Raw genomic sequence first — 22263 nt, 5'->3', positions numbered from 1 at the left:
CCAATTTGATGAAGTAGTTTTTGCATGATGCCAGAATAAACAAGTTGCTAAAAATTGTTGTGTTAGCCACTCTCTTAGTCTTGTTTAGATCCCTCATATAAATTCTTAAATGTACAGATACTGTCTAGTTACAATTTCATAATATTTATAAGATAAGATTACACAATGAATGTTTGTTTTCTATATAAACACAGAATACTTTTACATTACTTTAAATAGGCAGTACCGCGAGATATAGCTAATACTAGTAACCCGCTCTGGCTTCGCACGGGTGGGCATTCTTTAGATTAATAACACTTTTTTATTTATGAACCGATTGAAATAAAACAAAATGTTGAGTGGAGCAAATCACAACGTATTAGTGAAAACCGCATTCAAATCGGTTAAGCCGTTTGAGATTGGCGTGTACAAACGTACAAACAAACAGACAAGAAAATCATTGTTTTGGGTTCTATTTCGTTCATAAAGTCCTTCTATAATAGTTTCTCTTATATATCATCTATGTACCGACATCGACAGCGACCAGAGCGCCTACTGTTAAACTTCAAACTGGCCATTTGTAAACTGTAGAATATAAATGATTTAAAAAATATAGTGTTGTCATTGGAAAGCTCAAAGAGTTGGTGTTTTATTTTGTTTACTGATTGCGTTTATAAATAATATATGCGCCCTTCGAACCCTCATTACCAATATTTTAAACGTGGCGACCGTAAAGTTCATAATGGACGCTAAATTAAAACAACGCTCAGTACAGAGACGCCTATTTACCAAAACGACCAACTCCCTAGAAGCCATTATGGACGGGTCAGAAATAAAAATGACCGATTTAAAGGCCTGTTGGAGAAAAATGAATGATATATGGGCAAATTTAAATAATATTGATAAAGAAATACAGTCGTTAATACTGGAAGATCCGGACTTTTCAGAAAATACGCTCGAGAAAGAATATGAAGAAGCTGAAAATTACAAAACAAGATGGCTTCTTCTAGATACGCGTTTCGAGCAAATGGCCGAAAATTTTAATAAAGATATAAATAAAATTAATGAAAAAGAATCTAATAAACCAGCGAAGCTACAATTACCCAGGTTGGAAATAGTAAGGTTTGACGGAATTCTAAAGAATTGGTTACCATTCTGGGGGCACTTTAAAAAAATTGATGAAGACCCCATATTGACACCAGAGGATAAGTTTCAATATTTATTGCAAGCTACCACACCTGATTCAGAGCCGCGTACGTTGATAGAGAGCTACCCAGTATCAGCGGACAATTATACCAAATGTATTGAACACCTGAAATCGCGCTATGCTCGTGAGGAACTATTAATACAGGTATATGTCAGAGAAATTTTATCGTTAATATTAGAAAAAAATGAACATCCTGACTTAACATATTTATATGACAAACTCAGCGCCCAACTGAGGGCTCTAGAAACTTTAGGAGTCGCTAAAGCGCATGCTGCTTTCATTTTACCTATGGTGGAATCGGCTTTACCTGAAGATATATTGCGAGCATGGGAGAGATTCACAACTCATAGTAATCAAATGGAGATCGAGTTGACAAACTTGCTTAATTTTCTACGCCGGGAGGTGGAGAGTGAGCAAAGAATTCAAATGGCAAAAAATGGTTTAAGTCCGATGTCATCTAATATTCAAACCCATAAAGAACCATCAGCTGCTTGCTTAATGTCAATAAAATCCAAAAATAAAGAGTCGAAGGTATGTATATGGTGTGATAAAGATAATCATTCAAGTCTCGAATGTTACAAAATTTACAAAATGTCTTTAGAACAACGATTACTACACTTAAAAAATAAAAAGGCATGCAGCAATTGTTTAAAGCAAGGACACCATTTCAAAGTTTGTAAAGCTTTTGTAAAATGTCTTATATGTCACAAACGACACCTTACTATCCTATGTAGAAATCAAAAACCAGTCGAACAAAAACAGAACACAGACAGTCATACAGTTACAGCGTCATCTATTCACAGTACTACATTGTTACAAACTGTCATCGTTGAAATCGAACATCAAAATAAAAAGATGTCCGTACGTGCTATGTTTGACAGCGGATCTCAACGTAGCTACATTAAACAAGAAGTGGTTGATTATTTAAAGATTCCTGCTGTAACAACTGAAGTACTGTCTCACTCACTGTTTGGTGGTATCAAAACAATTTCTAAGGAACATAAAGGTTATAATTTGTCGGTAAAAAGTTTAGACCATTCCTTTGAAATTAACATGTTAGCTTTAAGTCAAAAGTGTATATGTAATAATGTACCTAAAATTAACTTTAAGGATTCTGTGCTAGTAAAACATTTAAATGAGCATAACATTGTGTTGACTGACAAAGGCACATGTTCTGATATAAAATTGTTAATAGGAGCAGATTATGCAGGTTTTCTTTTGACAGGTAAGTTGATAAAAATGGACAATGGACTAATAGCAATTGATACCAGGTTAGGTTGGACTCTTCAGGGTGTACAGGTTAGTGTATTAAGTAATTCTAATACTACTATAACAACATTAACTTGTGATAATAATATTTTAAAAGAATTCTGGGTGCTGGAAAATCTCGGCATTCATGATCCAAGAGACGTAAAGTCTAAGGAGGCAATCACTGCAGAGGTCATGAGTTTCTTCGAGAACACGATAAAGGTGGACCCTACAAGTGGCAGGTATGAAGTTCAGCTTCCATTTAAAACAGGATATGAGGATCTATTATCTAATTATGAAAAGGCAAAACATAGGTTAAATGCAATGACAGGAAAATTAGTAACGTGTGGGAAATTCAATCAGTATCATGCAGTATTTCAGGAGTGGATTTCTTTAGGTATAATAGAAAAAGTTCCACCGTCTGAACTTAATCATGATACTGGTCATTATATGCCACATAGAGCTGTGATTAAAGAATCAAGTCTGACTACAGCACTAAGGCCCGTATTCGATGCATCTGCGACGGATAAAAATGGTTTAAGTCTTAATGCTTCACTAGAAAAGGGAATAAATTTATTAGATCGTATTCCTAATATGCTTGTCGGTTTTCGTTTAGGAGCCATTGGCGTGACAGCTGATATAGCTAAAGCATTTTTACAAATCTCTATACCACCTGAAAGTAGAAACTACTTAAAATTTTTATGGTGGGAGGAAGAAAGTTTAAAACAAATAGTAGTTTATAGACACTGTCGTGTAGTATTTGGTTTAACATGTAGTCCCTTTTTATTGTCAGCTACTATTAATCATCATCTCGAAAGGGTGACTGGCAAATTTCAAGAGACAGCACAGCGATTAAGAAAGTCTTTTTATGTGGACAACTGTGTAACGAGTTTAGACACAGAAAAGGAGACACGTAAATTTATTGAAGAATCTAAACTTATCATGGAGAAGGCTAAGTTCAATCTTAGAATGTGGGTAACCTCATCTTTAGCTATAAATGAAACGGGTAAAGAAATTATATCCGTGCTGGGTCTTAATTGGGACACAATTTCAGATGAATTGTTTTGTAATTGTGATAACATGCGAAAACTAGAAACATTTCAGAAGGTAACAAAACGGGACTTATTGTCATTGACACAAAGAATATTCGATCCTATAGGTTTTACTTCGCCTGTTACGTTAATCCCTAAATTAATTTTGCAAGAGACATGGCGTCGTAATTTGCCATGGGATGAAGAGTTACCGGCTGACTTATTTTCTAAGTTTCGAGATTGGTATAAATACATCGATTACTTAAGAGATTGCAGACTAGCACGTCGATTATCAGCTGGTATTTTAAATGAATCTCAGGTAAGCCTTCATTTATTTTGTGACGCAAGTATACATGGCTATGGTGCATGTGTCTTACTTAGAGCAGAAGACAAGCATGGGGTAACTGTACGATTTCTGCCAAGTCCAAAGTGACACCACCAGAAAAAATCACCATTCCTAGAATTGAGCTATTAGCTGCATTGATCGGATCTCGATTGTTAGTTAATGTTAGAAAAGGTTTATCCTTGTCAAAGTGCCCTGAGTTCTGTTGGACAGACTCTGCTGTATCTTTGAGTTGGATCAAAAGAGAACTGCCTTTAAATACATATGTGGGTAATAGAGTGAAAGAAATAAGAGAACATACAAACACACAAAATTGGTATCACATTCCAGGTGAACAAAACTGGGCAGATCTGGCATCTAGAGGCTGTAATGCAAAAATACTCTTCGACTGTAAATGGTGGTGTGGGCCCAAGTGGCTTCTTTTAGCACAAGAAGAGTGGCCGCATTCAGAGGTGGTCGTTGACGAGCGATTAGTAAATTCAGAAACTAAGAAAATCATATGTAATGCACAAGTATGTAACGACAAAAGTTTATTAAATGAAATAGGAAAATACTTCTCTAAGTATACAAAAGTAATAAGGATGACAGCATGGATTTTAAGATTTTTACACAATATAAAGAATTCAAAAAGGAGACAAGGTGAATTAACAGTCAATGAATATATTAACGCTGAGAAAATAGTGCTGAAATTAATACAAAAGGAATGTAAAGAGATCATAGAAAAAGGAAATGGAAATCTAACTATATTTGTTGATGATGAAGGCATACTTAGAGTTAAAACAAAAATTTTATTATCTTCAGAATTTCCTGATCATGTTAAAACACCTTATCTACTTCCGGCGAAAAATGTATTAGTTAAAAGAATGGTGATGCAACGGCACGTACAATTGCAACATGCTGGTACAAATCAGTTGATAGCTGACATTCGTACAAGATATTGGATCATCGGAAGTCGCCGCTTAGTGAGGTCTGTTATTTCAAATTGTGTGATATGCATGAGATATAGATCCCAGCCCTTACAAGCACCTGCTGCACCTCTTCCAAATGAGCGCATGGCATGCAATGCACCTTTTCAAAATACTGGTGTTGACTTGGCTGGTCCTTTATATTTACAAAATGGAGAAAAGTGCTGGATAGTGCTCTACACTTGCGCAGTATATCGTGCAGTGCACCTCGAGTTAACCAGGTCATTGTCGACAGAAGCATTTATGATGACGCTTCGCCGATTTATAGCACGTCGGGGTAGAGTAGACATGTTAGTCTCAGATCAAGGAAGTAATTTTATAGGGACTAAAAATCTACTTACAAATCTCGATTGGGAGGAGATTCAGAGACAATCAACAATTCGACGCATTGCTTGGAAAATGAACGTACCCACTGCCGCTTGGTGGGGAGGGTATTGGGAACGTCTCATTAGAATAATGAAGGATTTGCTAAAACGTGTATTGGGTAAAGCATCAGTTTCGTATGATGAGTTACAAACTCTAATTTGTGATTGTGAGGCTATTATGAATGGACGGCCACTGACATACATAAATAATGATAATGGTGAATATTTGGAACCATTGACACCCGCATTATTTATACAACCGTTACCTAAGACAGATGTAACCGATTTAGATATAGTCGATAACACATCGTTAAATCGCCGTCTAAAATATTTGCAAAATTTGAGAGAACAGTTTAGACAACGATTTAAGTCTGAATATTTAACTGTGTTAGTTCAAAAGGGAAAGGAAAAGAAAGATATATTAAAGATTGGAGATATTGTATTAGTAGAAAATGAAGAGAAAAGGATAAAATGGCCTTTGGGTATTGTAGAACAGCTTATCCAGGGTAAGGATGGAGTAGAAAGGTTAGCACGAGTTCGAACATCTCTTGGAACCAAGATGAGGCCAGTACAAAGACTCTACAAGCTTGAGGTCCATAAAGATAATGAATTTCCTGACTTAAACAATACTCCGAATATTTCCACCGATTTACCGCCATCTGGTGAGTTATCAACTTCTTCTGATCTGTCGTCAAAAAATAAGCAACTTGTAACACGTAGTGGCCGAATTTCGAAAATACCTAGCAAATTAAAGATATATCATGTTTAAAGGGGAATAGGTTAAAAATAAAACTCTTACTTTTTTTTGTTTGCTGGCATTAATATATTACATATTATTTCACGTACATTAAAATTAAGTTTATTACAATACAATGTTACACTCAAGTCGACCATTAATTTGTTTGTTTAGTATATTTATGCGTTGCTAGCGTTGTAAGAGGTAAGCGTTAATGTAGGTATGTATTTTTTTGTGATATTTTTTATTTAAAGATCCTTTTATTTTGCATTTGATTATAATTTAGACAAATAAATTGTCTTAGGAATTTACTGTTTAGGTACTTATTCAATGTCTTTTATAACTGATAAATGTACTATTGGTTAACTGCCTGGATATAGAATAAAGAGTTACGAGTAATAACTTTACACGGTCATTAAAATAGAATTATTATTTCTTTAAAAGTAAATTTTTATTACTTTTATTTTTCTTGCCGTTTGGAGGATGTTAAACTTCAAACTGGCCATTTGTAAACTGTAGAATATAAATGATTTAAAAAATATAGTGTTGTCATTGGAAAGCTCAAAGAGTTGGTGTTTTATTTTGTTTACTGATTGCGTTTATAAATAATATATGCGCCCTTCGAACCCTCATTACCAATATTTTAAACCTACCATGAAATGTTTTCCGAAATTTCGGGGCCGAACGACACACAAATTTGATGTTAATATTACAGAATAAACACCGTTTAAAAATATTTAAAAATGTTAAAATTTCGTTCCTTTGGAATTTTATGGTAGGATTTAAAAAGAACGAAACGTTAAGTTCTATTTTTTGGGCCAATTTTAGTATGAACGAAAACACGAAATTGAGTGCGAGAAATCGGAATTTCATTTCATGGTAGAGCCCCAATTACGATTTTATTATATGTATTGATTGATGTACAACAACAGTTTTCCGCGTCAACAGCATAAGACGTCATTTGGCGATATTGCGGTGACCCTATATATATGTATATATAAAACATTTTGTCAAAGAACCATTGTAAATAATATTATCACAAGTTCGGAGGTCAAAGTAATCACATGAAATAATTATAGTTTCATAATATTCGCTATTTATATCATACTTACTGCGAATGTGATGTGACCCTGGATAACTCGTTTTAGCTAGCTAATCGCGAACTGTTTACCAGCTAGCGATATGGGTTGTTAGTAAAAGAGTCTAATAGCCCCATTTATTTATTTATTTATTCTTTATTGATCATTTTTTTTTATACAACTTAGAATGGTAAACAAGCTGACGGCCCACCTGATGGAAAGTAGTAACCGTCGCCTATAGACATGAGCAGTACCATGGACATAACAGAGTATACTGTTTCGCCCATTATACCCCCCATGCGTTGCCATTCCTGAGGACTTAGGTGTTATTCCTCCGTACCCAGTAAATTCATGGAGAACTACTTATGATTATATAAATATACATTGCTAGCAATACACTCTTTCAGTCGACCTCCACGTGGTTCCCCCGGAAACTATCGTAGTTGATTCTTGTTGGCTTCGTCGTTATGGGCTGACTTGTTTTCATCTTCATCAATCATCCGTGAGACTAGTATCTCGCCAGTGTATACCGATAGCGCAGGCAAGTTTTTTTTAATGGATGATAATGGAATGGTATACACTGGTGGGGGCACCAGTGAAGGATGATAGGTAAGGATGAAGTAGGTCAGTCAGCCCATCGTGACAAATTCAACAAGAATTGTTCACGATGGTTTCCAGGGGGGACCACGTGAAAGTCGACCTAATAAGGCATATTGCTAGCAATGGGGCTGTCAAACTCCATTGCTAACAATTCCTTCCCTGTCCGCAGGCGGGGTTGCCATTGCATTTTTTTCTATTACAAAAAATATATATATTGTAATGTATGATTGTTGTTATTGTATAGAATTCAGTACGGACTTGGTACTCCCAGTAGTTATTTGTAATCAATTGTCTTAATCGGCTACTCTGATATGAATTATACGAGGTTTGTCCGGAAAGTACGTATAAAAGTTTTTTAAAATTTTTATTTTACAATTATTCAGGTAAATCAATTTTATCCCCTTCAAAGTACTCCCCCTGTGACATAATGCCATTGTCATTTTTTTTTTGGGAACTATTACAAAAAATATATATATTGTAATGTATGATTGTTGTTATTGTATAGAATTCAGTACGGACTTGGTACTCCCAGTAGTTATTTGTAATCAATTGTCTTAATCGGCTACTCTGATATGAATTATATACACAGATGGCTATTTGTGCGTGATAAGATTATTGCATTCTTTGAATTTGATTAAATTTATTTTTGCCCCATTTTCAATTTATATTATTTTTAAAGCCATAATATTAAATATTTGTATAATGTACTATAATAAGATAATTTTTATCATTATTATATCCTTCATCCAGCAGGTTTTTTCACGTAAATTAATATAAAAAGTAACTCTTATGCGTGGTACAATGTTTCAGTCATTTAAATAGGTATAATTAAATAACAAATATCTAAAATTCAAAATATATATTACAAACTTTCGAATTTGCAATATTATGGTAGTGGGATATTCAGGGATTTTCATAATTGATATTTTTTTTCGGTGAGTGAGATTTAAAGCCGCACCTCTAATATAGAGAGGCTAGTAATACCATCATCTTATATTGGATGTATATTTGATATATATTTGATATTTCAAGCAACCAAATTGTGCCTGCGAAATCTTCCACTCAACAAAATTGGCCTAAAAATTTTATATTCGACTAGAATCATATTCACGATCTAGCATTTTATAAACCTAACAAATTATAAACAACTCAAATAAATTCACTCTCTGGAGTAAAAACATTTGTGTCACAAGGGCTCTCACTGGGCGTTGCAAACTAAATAAGCACAAGGCCCAACTAGGCTTATGCTCAAAAAACCGTTTGCAGATTTTGCCACAATAAGGAAGAAACGCCACAGCGCATAATTTGTGGATGCAACCCAATTATGCACAAACGATATAATAATATCTCCTTTTGAAAATATACCTTATGTTTTGAAGAGATACAAAACATCGCTACTAAAAAACATCTTGAAATTCCGATCACTGTCAGGAATTAGCAACGAAATTTAAAAGGGCGAGCACAATAGACAACAGAGGTCGCACTGTTATAGGTTTTTTTCTGCCTGAGAAAGCCTATTATCCTATTACTCTACGCATAACGGCCCAAATGAGAGGCTAAGCGCGGAATAGAGAGTCCAATTTTAATTACATTAAGTGTTAACATTGCATCGCTGTCTATTACGGCAAACAACCATGTATCGAGAAAAATTCGCCTTGCCATATTTCAGGGAGTACTGACACCAACACGCGTGAATGGAAGCAAGTAATGGGTATAGCAGAAGGAGCATGAAAGTAAGATACGTGCTGTTACTTTCACCATATTCCACACATATTCCATAATAGGTAAGTGCTGTTACCCAGTTATTGAATATTTAAATGACAAAAAATGTAATAAAAGATGTAATGTATTAAAAATTACTTAAAATATAAACCATAATTTTATATGATAATTTGACATAAATATTGTAATTTGGAAAATGTTTGGACTATATAATTATAATATAATGTAGACTTAAAACCATTTTAACATTTGCATTCCTCTGCGGGGTGCTGCATGTTATGTGCCTGTATATGTATGTAACTTCTTATTGTGCCATGTAGCAAGCGAATAAATATGATTTGATTTGATAAATACTGTATAGATGAGAGCTCTGAGAAGTATGTATGGTATTTCATTAAAAGACAGAGTGAGAATTCGAAAAGGGAATGTTACGTCTGGCTTGGCTATTAGGACAGAGTGGATGAAAGAATTACGAAGGGCATTTAACGAGCAGTAATAAATGGAGATGTCGGTAAAGGCCGCCCTAGACGGATATATGTCGACCAAATAGGCGAGGTGTTGAAGAAGAGCCAAATTAAAAGTACCCGTAACCGTTGATTAATGTGGAGGAAGCGAAAGAGACTTGTTTCAATTGAATCATTTGGCGTTCCATTGTTTCTGCCTACTCTAATAGGAGATATAGCCGATTGATATATATATGTATGGATCATTCTATATACCCATAGGTAATTAGGATAGGCTGGAACCCGGATAGAGAAAACCGGCATTGTGACCGGCACGTCACTTAAACAGTTGATATCAGCTACGCTAACCAACGCACGTACGGTGACGACAAAAAAATTTATATTGAAAATGTACATTCTCAATTACCTATCAAGCTGCTATCAGTTAGTGATAAATTGATAAACATAGTTATGATGAAACGTTGTTATTTATAGGTGACTGTTAACACGTTCATTGTTAACATACTTTTCTCGATAGAGTTACATAAGTATACTGCATACAGTGATGAGATGTGAATTTCTTGATTGATTCTTATCGTAGTTTTGTTCCGTATACCTAACTAAAAATATGATTAGGGGGGAAAGGGATTGTTAGCAATGGCGTTTGACAGCCCCATGGCTAGCAATATGCCCTATTAGGTCGACCTCCACGTGGTTCCCCCTAGAAACCATCGTGAAAAATTCTTGTTGAATTCGTCACGATGGGCCAACTGACCTGCTTCATCCTCACCTATCATTCTTCACTGGTGCTCCGCCAGCGTATTCCGATAGCGCAGGCGGGGTTACCATTCCATTATCATCGATTAAAAAAAAAAACTAAGAATATGACTAATATAGTACTTTCCCCAAGACGTCTCCTATGTAGATATATCGATTTTATATCTCCAGGCACATTCGTATAACAAAGAATAAGTAAATTGTATCAATTTTGGTTTGTAAACACTTATGTTTATACAGTTGTTTGAGACACATTAAAATACTCATATAGACGTAATATAGACGTAAATGTTATACAATGTAGACAGAAAAAAGCTACTGAAAAGAAGAAATGCTACAAATGAAAGTAGAAATTGTACTTTTTAATTTAGGCTACGTATTTTACACTCAAAAGGGGATTACTCCTAGCATCTTGAAAATGGAAATACTGCTAGTGGTAGCTTGAAAACGCATATTGAAAGAATATACGTATCTAATTTATATCATCGTCATATCAACTGTTATCTGTTATCACATAGGCTTCCCCCATAAAGGGCTTTCACCAGTAGTTATTACGCTTGGCAGGCGATTTGGCAATTGCTGTTGGGCTTTAATAATGTTTTAAAAAGGACGCTGCTGTCCATCTCTCCACCATTAAATTTTATTAGTCGACTCTTACGACTTCCATGGAAAAGGAAGGGGTATGCCGGGACTATACGGCACTTATGTGTATACGTAGAAAATATTACAAAAAACAATATATCAAGGGTCTCTCTAATAAGAGCAATTGAAGCGAAAATAATAATTTATAGAATTTTCAAATGTCTGTATGTTCCTTAGATGTAAAACTTAATATTTAGTGAATATTTTACTTTGTAGTGGTTTATTTTATTGATTTTTTTACTTAAAAAATCCGTATGTAGCAAATAAATGTTATATATTAAAAAAATTCATGATCGAACGAAAGGAAATAAACCTAGATTTGACATACCTGGCTATACATATCTTCTAACATTTATTAGCAGGAAGTACTAATAAACTTCATTTATTTAAATTAACATACTAAATTATAATAGTGTGAATAGTACTAATTTAGCTTTACTGAAACCATTTAACTAGAAATGGTGTAATTTGCTTGTCAAATATAAATTAGTACTGTCAAAGAGAAGTTATACATATGTATGTATCTATATTGAAGCTTATATAGCAAATTATGGGGAAAAATTGTTAGTAACGTGGATTATCAGCCCTATTGCTAGCAATATACCCTATTATTTTGACCTCCATGTAGTCCCCCTTTAAAACTATTATGCTGAATTCGAGGTGCTATCATCACAATGGGCTAAATGACCTGTCTTTCATCCTCACTGGTGCCCCGTCAGCGTATATCATCAGCGCAGACAGATTTAAAATTTCATTATCATCCATTAAAAAAATACTCATAATCAGGATAAATAGCTAATAATATTATAAACTACCAAAACCAGGGTGGGCCCAACTTATCAGTTTTTTTAAAAAAAAACCAGCCTATGTTTACTAACTGTTAATATAGCTTTCTATAGGTGAAAACAAATTAAAAATCGTTTAAGTATAATATTTTTTGAGTTTATCCATTACGACCAATAAATAAAATGTTTCCAGTTGTTTAAATATTTCTTACACTTGGTTGACTGAATAAATTTGAGAGAAATTTGTATATGTAATACAGATTTAATAGATAGGGTACTTTTTATCATAATTCATGCTGATAAAACTGAAGGAAATAGTTAGTTTATAATATTAGTAAGGATTAAACTGTAATCCTTATCTATGAAACCTATTTTATATTAAAAACAAAACAAATTAAATAGTGTATTAAATGATAAAGTAATTTCAACAACAACATCAATAAAGTCTTGGACAAAGATATTGATATATAAATATAGATATTTATATTATGTACTAGTTTTTTGCTGGCTAGTTTGTAAGTATGAATTTCAGAAATAGGAAATCCAATTGAACCACATTTAGATGATGTATTAAAATAAAACATACACCAGATTTGAAATTAGACCTTCAGGAATACAAATAAGAAAACTGCATTCAAATTGATACAGTAGATGTGGGTTGCTAGAATAAACATACATGCAAATAAATTATAAATAATTGGCTTAATCAATCACTAAGAAATTTGGTATAAATATACAATATAGGATACCGAAGGGTATATATATATATATATATATATATATATATATATATATATATATTTCAACAATTTAAAACCTGGTTATGTGGACAAAATTGTGAGTAAACTTAAAACTGATCAAATCAAAGAAACTTTGTATCTAAAGTAGTATGTGTCTAAAATTTCTAAAATAGTAAATAACCTGAGTGACAGTTGACAGCATTCTCTTACTATCCAATAAGGTATCATAACGAATATAAACATCCCTACTGATATTAATAACATTTATAATATCATGTTATAAATGTTAAAGTAAGTTTGTTTGTTATTACTTGATACCTTAACATGAACGCCTGCAACACCAGGGATGTCATACATGTGTTGCCATACCTCAAAAAACCTTAATACACCCTTTTTGGAAAATTCCACGCTGTAGTCTCTAAAAAAAGCCACAACATAAAAACCATTCTATAACCTGAATATTTGTGGGAGGAAGCTCCTCTGAAATGGCACTATGTGTGATCATTCTGGTTCTAAGATGTGAGGATGGACAACATATTCCTGATACAATCAAAGTCATCAATAAAAGCTAGCAATTAATATTTATTTATTATCATGATACTCACCTAAGACTGGCAAATACTCATGCAGCAACGTATCATCAGCTGCCAGTTGCTTCTCCATTTTGCGTACCACTGGAAGAACCCATGGTTTCCCTTTCTCATCTCTGTAGGCTAAAAAAAAAGAAGAAATAACCTTAGCTTTCTTAGATACGAAAAAAAAATTTAATAATATTTACTCTATTTATTGTACAACTTTATGTTATAAACTAAATTTCTACAATCAATATTTTTTTTAATAAAACATCAATATAGAATGAAAACAATACAGTATATATTTTTTCATGATAGTAATAAGTCAAACATATTTCTGACCTTAATAATCTTTTCAGTTTTTTTTTTATTTTAAGATTTATAAATGATACATACAATTTGTTTAATATTTTATTACATATTAATTTTTTTATTTATATGGATTTTATTTATTTAGATTTAATTTATTGGTATGACCTGAAAAGTAGATATAAATATTGACCTTGATAAGTGAAAAGTGACTAAGTCTTGAATAAACAAATTAAAGGACAACAAATATAAAATTCTAAGAGTATAACAAAATTATTAAAATAATACTTGTTTTTTCACTGTTTTATTTAATATAAAACTTACCGCCAACAGTCAAATTCACTTTATTCTGATGCGAATCCTCAGTAAACAGCCTGTTTAATTGGAAAACTTCAATTGGCGGCCCCTGTTCTACGACTTGGAAACGAGAACCCATTTTTCTTTATAGTTGTACACTAACAAAAAATACGTCGTGTTGTATACGCTGTATGCGTAAAATAATAAAACTTACAAATAATTCCTAAATATTAATAATACAATATTATTGTTTTTATTATCGCAAAAGATAAATAAGTATGTGATATTTGAATGAAGTGCTCAAAGAGTAAAGAATTTTTGATTAATGTTGACAGAAATAAATGACTTTAATAACCTTACGGAAAACAAGTGAATGTCATAAACGTCAAATACAGCTGACACTTGATTTTTTTTTTTTTTAGTACGTTTGTTCCGTTTGGAACAGGCTAAGGTCGGAGACCATGCTGCCTAGTCTTCAAAAAGATAATTTGTCTGGAATTTTATTTTTCTAATGTCGCTTCAATTATTGTCATAATCTTCAATATTTCATTTGTCAAATCCGGTAAGTACATTTTCATAAATATCTTTTCTTGAGTTTTCTTAAACCAGTGGATTTATCAAATTAAAAATAAATAATTATAAAAAATCATTGTCTTGCAATTCAATAAAAGTATTCTTATAGCTCCTTGAATGTTGTAGTAATATAAGTGAAAATAGCTTTGAAACAAGAAGGAAATCTTAAGAGAAGCGGGATTGAGTGCGGGATATTTTCGGGTTTTTTGAAGATAATCCTAAGTTCGTCAAACATAATGTGTCTTTGAATGACAAATTCAGAGCAATCAAAAAAAAAAGGTGATGTAGAGATTGGGCTGTATTTGAGTTACACCATGTGCATGATGGGGAAGCGATCATGCCCATTCGGTGCAGGTGTTCGTTGAAATGTCCGTGGCCGATTCGTAATCTACAAATATTGGTGTAAAATTTTCTGTTTGTGTCCTTTCCTTTGCAGAACCACGGTTTTCCAATACGCCAATTAATTTTGCGGTACCATTTGCCTTTAGTCTGTAATATTTGAGTCCAATGCTCCTCCCATTTAGTTGTAACGATTTTATGTATTCCAATACTACAATCTGAGTAACAAAGGGGTAAGTCTTGAACACGAGCAGCACTTGAATTAATAATTTTAGCCAAAGTGTCTACTTGTTCATTCCCAAACACTCCAATATGTGAAGGGGTCCAGATGAAGATAATATCTTTTCCATATATAGTACAGAGATGATAATATTTATTACGAATTTCTTGAATTAAGTAGTTTGATGATGAAATGAATGTGTTATTTTTTAATGCCATAAGAACACTCATACTATCTGTAATTATAATCCATTTCGAATATAGTACCTGTTTTTCTATGTATTCTAATGCTAAAAATATAGCTTTTGCTTCTGCTGTGTAAATACTAGCCAAAGTTGAAATTTTATAACCGTGACCAAATCTATTTGACAAATCGTAAAAAGCCACTGAAGTGCTAAGTGCATTTTTGGAACCATCTGTATATATCTGCCTGTAGTCAATAAATTCTGATAAAGTCTCATACATATCGTGCTTTTCTTTTATGTCTTTACGTATAACATTTTTGATCTTACAGAACTTACTCTCATAAAGGCCATTATAACAAGGAAGTATCTTACTACTATAGATGTTATATTCATCTCGTAAATTCAAATCATTGACAATAGTTTTATTCAAAAACATAGAAATGGGGCAATTTAATAATTTGAGTATGAGTGGGTTATTGGAAACTGAAAAAACTTTGAAGAGAAATTTGAGTTTTAGGTATTCGAAACGAAGAAGGATAGGAGGCAAATTACATTCTACTTGCATTGAGATAATTGGAGAAGTATACATAGCACCTAAAATAAGTCTTAAATTCATATTTTGAATTTTTTCGAGTTTTTCTACTAATTTATGTTCTGAGGCATAACAAAAGAAAGCGTAATCAAAATTACTTCTAACAAGAGATTTGTAAAGTAAAAGGATAATTTTAGGATCAGCTCCCCAGTTACGACCAATTACAGATCTTATTATATTAGTGGCTCTTAAAGCACGATCTACTAAGCAATCAACGTATAGATCCCATTTTAAATTTTGATGAAAAATTACCCCCAGAAATTTAACGCTACAGTCTGTTGGAAGAGTTTGATTATTATATATAATATTCATTAATGGAACATATTTATGAACTTGATGAAAAACAACTACTTTACTTTTGGTTAAACTAATATCGAGGGAAAGAAGAGAAAAATATTTCTCAAGTCTTTTTAATGACTCATTTAACATTAATTGCATATCAATAATATTCTTTCCTTTTATATAAATTAATAAATCATCGGCAAATTGCAAGTTGTTCACACTGTTTCCTAAAATTGAATTAAGTTTATAGATATATAAAATATATAGTAGCGGGCTTAGAATACCACCTTGACATACTCCTTTAGAGCTTAACCTAGGTCCTATTAATTTACTATTTACTTTAACATACACTTCTCTATTACTAAGAAAATTATAAATCCATTCGATAAGTTTCATTGGAAGAAATGAGGATAAAATCGAAGATAGAACTGTTAAATTTACATTGTTAAAAGCTCCTACGACATCTAAAAAAACAGATAGAACATATTCATCGTTATTCAAAGCAGTACTAAGGTCGACATAGAAGTTCGCTAAACTTTCGCGCGCTGAATATCCACGGCGAAAACCAAATTGATTCGATGGTAATATACTATTACTTTCAATAAAGAACTCTAAACGCTGTTTAATTAATTGTTCGAATAATTTGCCTGCACAGGACGTCAATGTTATAGGTCTATAGGAGTCGAAATTTGTAGGATCTTTACCGGGTTTAATTACTGGAATCAAACAATCCATTTTCCATTCTGGTGGGATAATACAGTCCTTCCATAAATCGTTAAAAATTTGTAAGAGTTTAGTAAGGTTTATTTTATTCAGCAATCGAAACATATTGTATGTTAAGCGATCAAGGCCACTAGCTGTATCTTTTCTAGATTTTACTGCACTGGATATTTCATCAATTGAGAATGGGTCAGTGAGAAATTTTGGGCATGAATTAACAGAATTAAACTGTTTGTCATCAAAAGGTGAGTGTACAAAATCAGGAGTATATTTGCGTAAAAAATCATTGACCCATGATATATCTTTAAAATGATTTTGACGATGTTTTGAATTTAGTTTTCTCATATTTTGCCAAACAGTGGAAATTGGTGTTAATCTATTAAATTTGGAACAAAATTCCTGCCACCCCTGTTGTCTTACTTGCTTAATTACTAACTTTTTAACAGCTTGAACTCTTTTAAAATTTATGTAATTATCGAGAGTTGGATTTTGTTTAAACCTAAGGTAAGCCGCTTTACTATCATTGACAGCTGTCGCACACCTGTTATTCCACCAAGGTACTGCAATATGTTTGTGCCTCTTTGAAGTATTTGCACCGCTATTTGATAAGTTCCTACGTGGAACGGAACGTTCCACAGCTGTCAAAATAATTTTACAGAACCTATTGTAATTGTTTAAGGGTTCATTGACATCATACTCGAAATCCAAAAGTAATCGATTAACAGTTTCAGAATAAAGATCCCAATTAACGAGACGTAGGTTTATACGATTTAACAAAAGTTTATTAACTTCATCTATAGGAGCATGTTGTTCACCTGACGGAGTTGATGAAGAGTTCTTTGTGTTTATTTTAGTAAAAGTCGGCAGGTGATAACTTCCTAACGGATCATCATGAACCGACCACTCGCATTTTAATGATATGGATGGGGATACCATAGTTAAATCAAGGCCATTGGGTCTCCAAATATGAGAGCCAACAGTAGTAACTTGCTTATCATTTAATAGTACCAAATTACATTCATCTAAACAATCAAGAATGTCTTTACCTCTTGTATTAGTGGAGGTACAACCCCACATAGTATGATGTGCATTTAAATCTCCAGATATGATAGTGGGTTTAGGAAGAGACTCCAAAAAGAACTTAAATTTGGCTTTAGTAAAACTAGGTGTACTATTGGTAGGACAGTAAATACTGGCAACTGAATACCAAGAATTATTAACTTCAATACTAATAGCTATAGTTTGCAAAGAATTGTCGAAAAAAGAGTGAAGTTTTTTATATCTAATACTATTATGTATAATAATCGCTACTCCATTGTGGTTATTACCACAATCATTTCGTTCTATACAATAATCTTTAATTTTTAATTTGTAATGTGGTTTTAGCCAAGTTTCTGAGATGAGAGCAATGTGAATATGATGTTCATTTAAAAATTGTGTAAAAATATGTCGATTGCTCAGTAGGCTCTGAGCGTTCCACTGTATGATAGTTAATTGGTCTCGATTGAATTTTGTGAAATAGGTCTATTACCAAAAGTATCATATAACACATTCAAAACACTTTTAGTGTTAATAGATGTGTTCTTTGTGTTATGTAGTGAAATAAGTTTGATTATGCTTTCTATTAAAAGTGATAAACTCTTGTTATCAGAATTTAGAATTGAAATTAGGTCTACATTTTTTTTAGGTTTGTTACCCAGTTTAGGAAATATTTCAGTGCTAAGTATATCTCCAAAAGAAGCAGGTCTGAATTTAGATCTATTTTCAGCAATTTTCTTTTGTTTAACAGGGCATTGCGGTGATACACTTGTGTGATTTCCATTGCAGTGTACACAAATAGCGTTTTCCATTCCAGTTGTACAAGTTTTATAATTATGCTCACCTTTGCAGATGCTGCAACGCTCAGAATTCTTACAGAATTTAGCTAAATGTCCATACCTCAAGCACCGGTAGCATTGTTTAACTGGTGGTATATATGGAGTGACATTGTGGCGCCAACCTCCAATATCCAGATATTCAGGTAATACAGATGCAGCAAAAGTAATTGTCACGGTTAGAGTTGGCTGTAACACATATCCATGAGTCAAGGTATTTTTTCTTAAAATTCTTTTAATAGCAATAATTTTCTTAGAACTCGATATCATAGTATATATTTTTTTATTAGATATATTTGTAGGTACATTTCTAATAACGCCTGTAACTTCTGTTGAAGAAGCAGGAATACTGGCCTTAAAATGGTAGTCATTTAAAAAAGTTTTATTATTTAAAAAAGCATTGGCTAAGTCTGGCTTTTGAAAGTATACTCCGATTTTGAATTTATTTATAGATCTAAGATAAGTTACCCCTTTATTAAATCGTTTTAAACAGGAGGAGAGTGAGAGCAAGTCTCTGGATCCAATGGTTTTCTGACTATCTGAGGATTCTACAAAGACAACAAATTCTGTCCCAGGGGATTCCTCGGGATATCTTCTAATATAATCTGTGACGTAGTAAGGTTTATACTTATCGGCCTTATCAATTTCAGATTCTGAGTCAGTAGAAGTATCTTCCGAATATATATCCTTGTCATTACAAGGTTCATGGTCTACATCACCTGAATCGTCATCTTTTTTTTTCCTTTTTCTACAACTGCGCTTCCCCATGAATGCTAATTATATTACTGTCGCTGAATTTAGTGAAAATATAATATTTTATTCAATAATAAGAATTGATAGAGATAGTTTTAATAAATTAATAAAAAAAAATTTAAAAAACCCGCTTGTTCTTATTCGAGTTTCCCGCCTTTTTTTCGGTGAAATTCAATGAACTTTTTCTGTCAGTATGTATTAATGCCAATGTAAATGTCAACTATTAATTATTAGCTATTACATTTTTCTTAATCTATGACATACAAATATGCACATAGAATCCATTCTACATAGGACATGAGAATCATGAGAACATATATCAGTCATAGAGATTAAATTGCTTCATCATTTTCACAAGCATTATAATTAATAAATAAGTTATAATCGTGTATACTACCCTATAAGTAATAAGTATAACTAAACAGATTATTTAAATAATAAATTGATAATATATTTTTAAATAATAACTATAAATTTACAAACGTAGCTTTGATAAATGTATATTAATAAACTAGTATTAATAATAATCCATTAACTAATATTTATTAGACTAATAAACTTTGTAAAATAGAACCCTGATCGATGCACTGTAACACAATGACGTACATATAATTGCAATCTAAAATGAAAAGTTACTTTGTAACAATTTCTCAGAGCCTGGATGCCTTTCGCGAGTGAATTATGCATTTCACATGCACGTAACGGACATTGCAAATTGCGCGCAAAGCGATCGGTGCTTTATTTGTTTCTTAGACAAACAAAGGTAAGCGCCGCACGTTATTGTGGACGGTTGATTCGATTTAGAGATGTGTTAGTACATGAAGAGAATATGATATAGGACAAACTGTCGGTGCGTGGAAACATATGAAAATCACAAGGATGACAACGGGTCATGATTACAGTAGATTGCGCGGTTTGCATGTGCGGTGTTTACGTTTGTAGCGAACATACAATCAAAGGTAAAATGATACATTTTATGTTACATTACATTGATACGTCTCCGGCATGTATACATTACTTGTTTGCAAAAAGTTTGAGGTTTGTTCGTATCATATACAAACTTCAGCTTTGCAGGCATCCTGGTTAGTAAGAAATATTTGTCATTATTTATCAATGACAACTAATGTTGTGGGCAATTGACAATAAAATTAAAAGTTCATATTTTCGCTTGACTTAATTAATTTAGTTTTTACTAAATTTAAACTTAAGTTGTAACATAATTATTATTTAAAGAAGATTATAAGAAAACCTACCAGCGAAAAACTCTAGAAAGAAAGTAAATCAAATTTTTTTTTCAGAATGACGCCGGAGCCTAAAGAGATTGGTCATCAAGTTAGATTTGGAAATACAATAATTGGTCTATTCCAAAAAGCCTGTTGGGAAATTCCAGAAATAGTAGGAGCTACAGGTCTGGCATTCGTAGGAATAGGTCTAGCTATTCTCGGATGTCGAAGATATATACAAAATGATGGAGATAACAGAGAGTATAAATCAGTATATATGATTGTACGTCCCAATAATCCAAGAGCATGTCGATTGAAAAATCCAGTTTATACACAGTACAAATGTTAAACTTTTAATAATCTTGAACTAATTAAGTTCGAATAAATAATTATTGTATTATTATTAATTTAAAGATTCTTGGTCGGTGCCATGCCTGTTATAATTTATGATTGAATCAAAGATTGATTGATTGATTGAATTGCTTTAGTTTTTATTATTATATATTTTTTATTGCATTTAGAAATATAGTAATAATAACAATTAAAAACAATTGAGCAAAGGTGAACTTATCTTTAAAAAAAATTTCTTCCAGTGAAAATAACATAGTGGCAATAAAAGTCTTGATTATGCATGAGTAAGCTTATTTATAATGTTATTAGACTAATTAACTCCCGACGCAAAAAGAGGGGTGTTATAACTTTGACGTGTCTGTCTGTGGTGTTATAGCTCCTAAACCAATGGACTGATGCAGTTATTTATTGTTTCAAAATTTACGTGATCGAAATGGTTCTTAGCCACAATATATGAGAAATTATTAAGGTATTTCAATCAGCAGCATCAGCATTAGTAATCAGCTTATAGGTTTTTTTTGTGTCGAGGTTTTTAAAATATTAACAAAATTATAGTTATTGGTTTATTAGCAATGCTTGCGCACGATTTTCATTTTGGGCATTCTCACCTATCATCATTCACTGGTGCCCCGCCAGTGTATATTAATAGCGTAGATGGTTTCACTATTTCATATTTATCTATTAGAAAATCTGTATTTTACTTATCTTATATATACTATATTGATAGTCTATGCCATTATTACGGTCACCACTAAGAACAAGGAATTACATAGAAGGAATAATAAAATAAAAACTGTAAATCATATGGTTGCCTCCTTCTAGTAATACAGTTTATGTAGAAAGTATGCAAGCAGGTTGTATCTGAATTTGGTAGGGTTATACAGCCATATAACATTTTTTATAGCCTGCTATGACATATGACAATTTTAGCACTCCTTCTATGTAATTCTTATTCTTAGGGTCACCGCGGTCAGTCAGGTGACAGATATTAGTCAAATGTCAGCGGAAAAAGGCGGGAAACTCGAATAAGAACAAGCGGGTTTTTTAAATTTTTTTTATTAATTTATTAAAACTATCTCTATCAATTCTTATTATTGAATAAAATATTATATTTTCACTAAATTCAGCGACAGTAATATAATTAGCATTCATGGGGAAGCGCAGTTGTAGAAAAAGGAAAAAAAAAGATGACGATTCAGGTGATGTAGACCATGAACCTTGTAATGACAAGGATATATATTCGGAAGATACTTCTACTGACTCAGAATCTGAAATTGATAAGGCCGATAAGTATAAACCTTACTACGTCACA

The 22263-nt window shown here is 32.6% G+C and overlaps 1 protein-coding gene and 1 long non-coding RNA gene across 3 annotated transcripts in view; one reads left to right on the top strand and one right to left on the bottom strand.

Annotated features, from left to right (window-relative positions):
• Positions 1-14157, bottom strand: part of LOC113514139 (aspartate aminotransferase, cytoplasmic) — a 31134-nt gene extending 16977 nt beyond the window's left edge. Inside the window, exons 1-2 of the mRNA XM_052897916.1 lie at positions 13868-14157; positions 13268-13375 (exon numbers count right to left, since the gene is read on the bottom strand). Of these exons, the coding sequence (XP_052753876.1) occupies positions 13268-13375; positions 13868-13979 (220 nt within the window). The 5' untranslated portion in view covers positions 13980-14157. The remainder of the gene's footprint in view (positions 1-13267; positions 13376-13867) is intronic.
• Positions 14158-16048: 1891 nt separating this feature from the next.
• LOC128201306 (uncharacterized) lies at positions 16049-21534 on the top strand. 2 transcript variants are annotated; one of them, XR_008253177.1, is made up of 3 exons: positions 16049-18838; positions 19118-20336; positions 20676-21534. It is a non-coding gene; the product is annotated as an uncharacterized LOC128201306 (long non-coding RNA). The 2 variants fall into 2 exon arrangements; XR_008253176.1 differs by having other exon boundaries at positions 16050-18838; positions 19275-20336.
• Positions 21535-22263: the final 729 nt, after the last annotated feature.

The sequence above is a fragment of the Galleria mellonella genome, unplaced genomic scaffold, assembly GCF_026898425.1.
Source record: "Galleria mellonella isolate WM207_F2 unplaced genomic scaffold, CSIRO_AGI_GalMel_v1 utg38, whole genome shotgun sequence".
In the NCBI taxonomy this organism is placed as follows: domain Eukaryota; kingdom Metazoa; phylum Arthropoda; class Insecta; order Lepidoptera; family Pyralidae; genus Galleria; species Galleria mellonella.
Note: the sequence above shows the minus strand (reverse complement) of the source record. Positions and strands in the feature narration are given on the sequence as shown.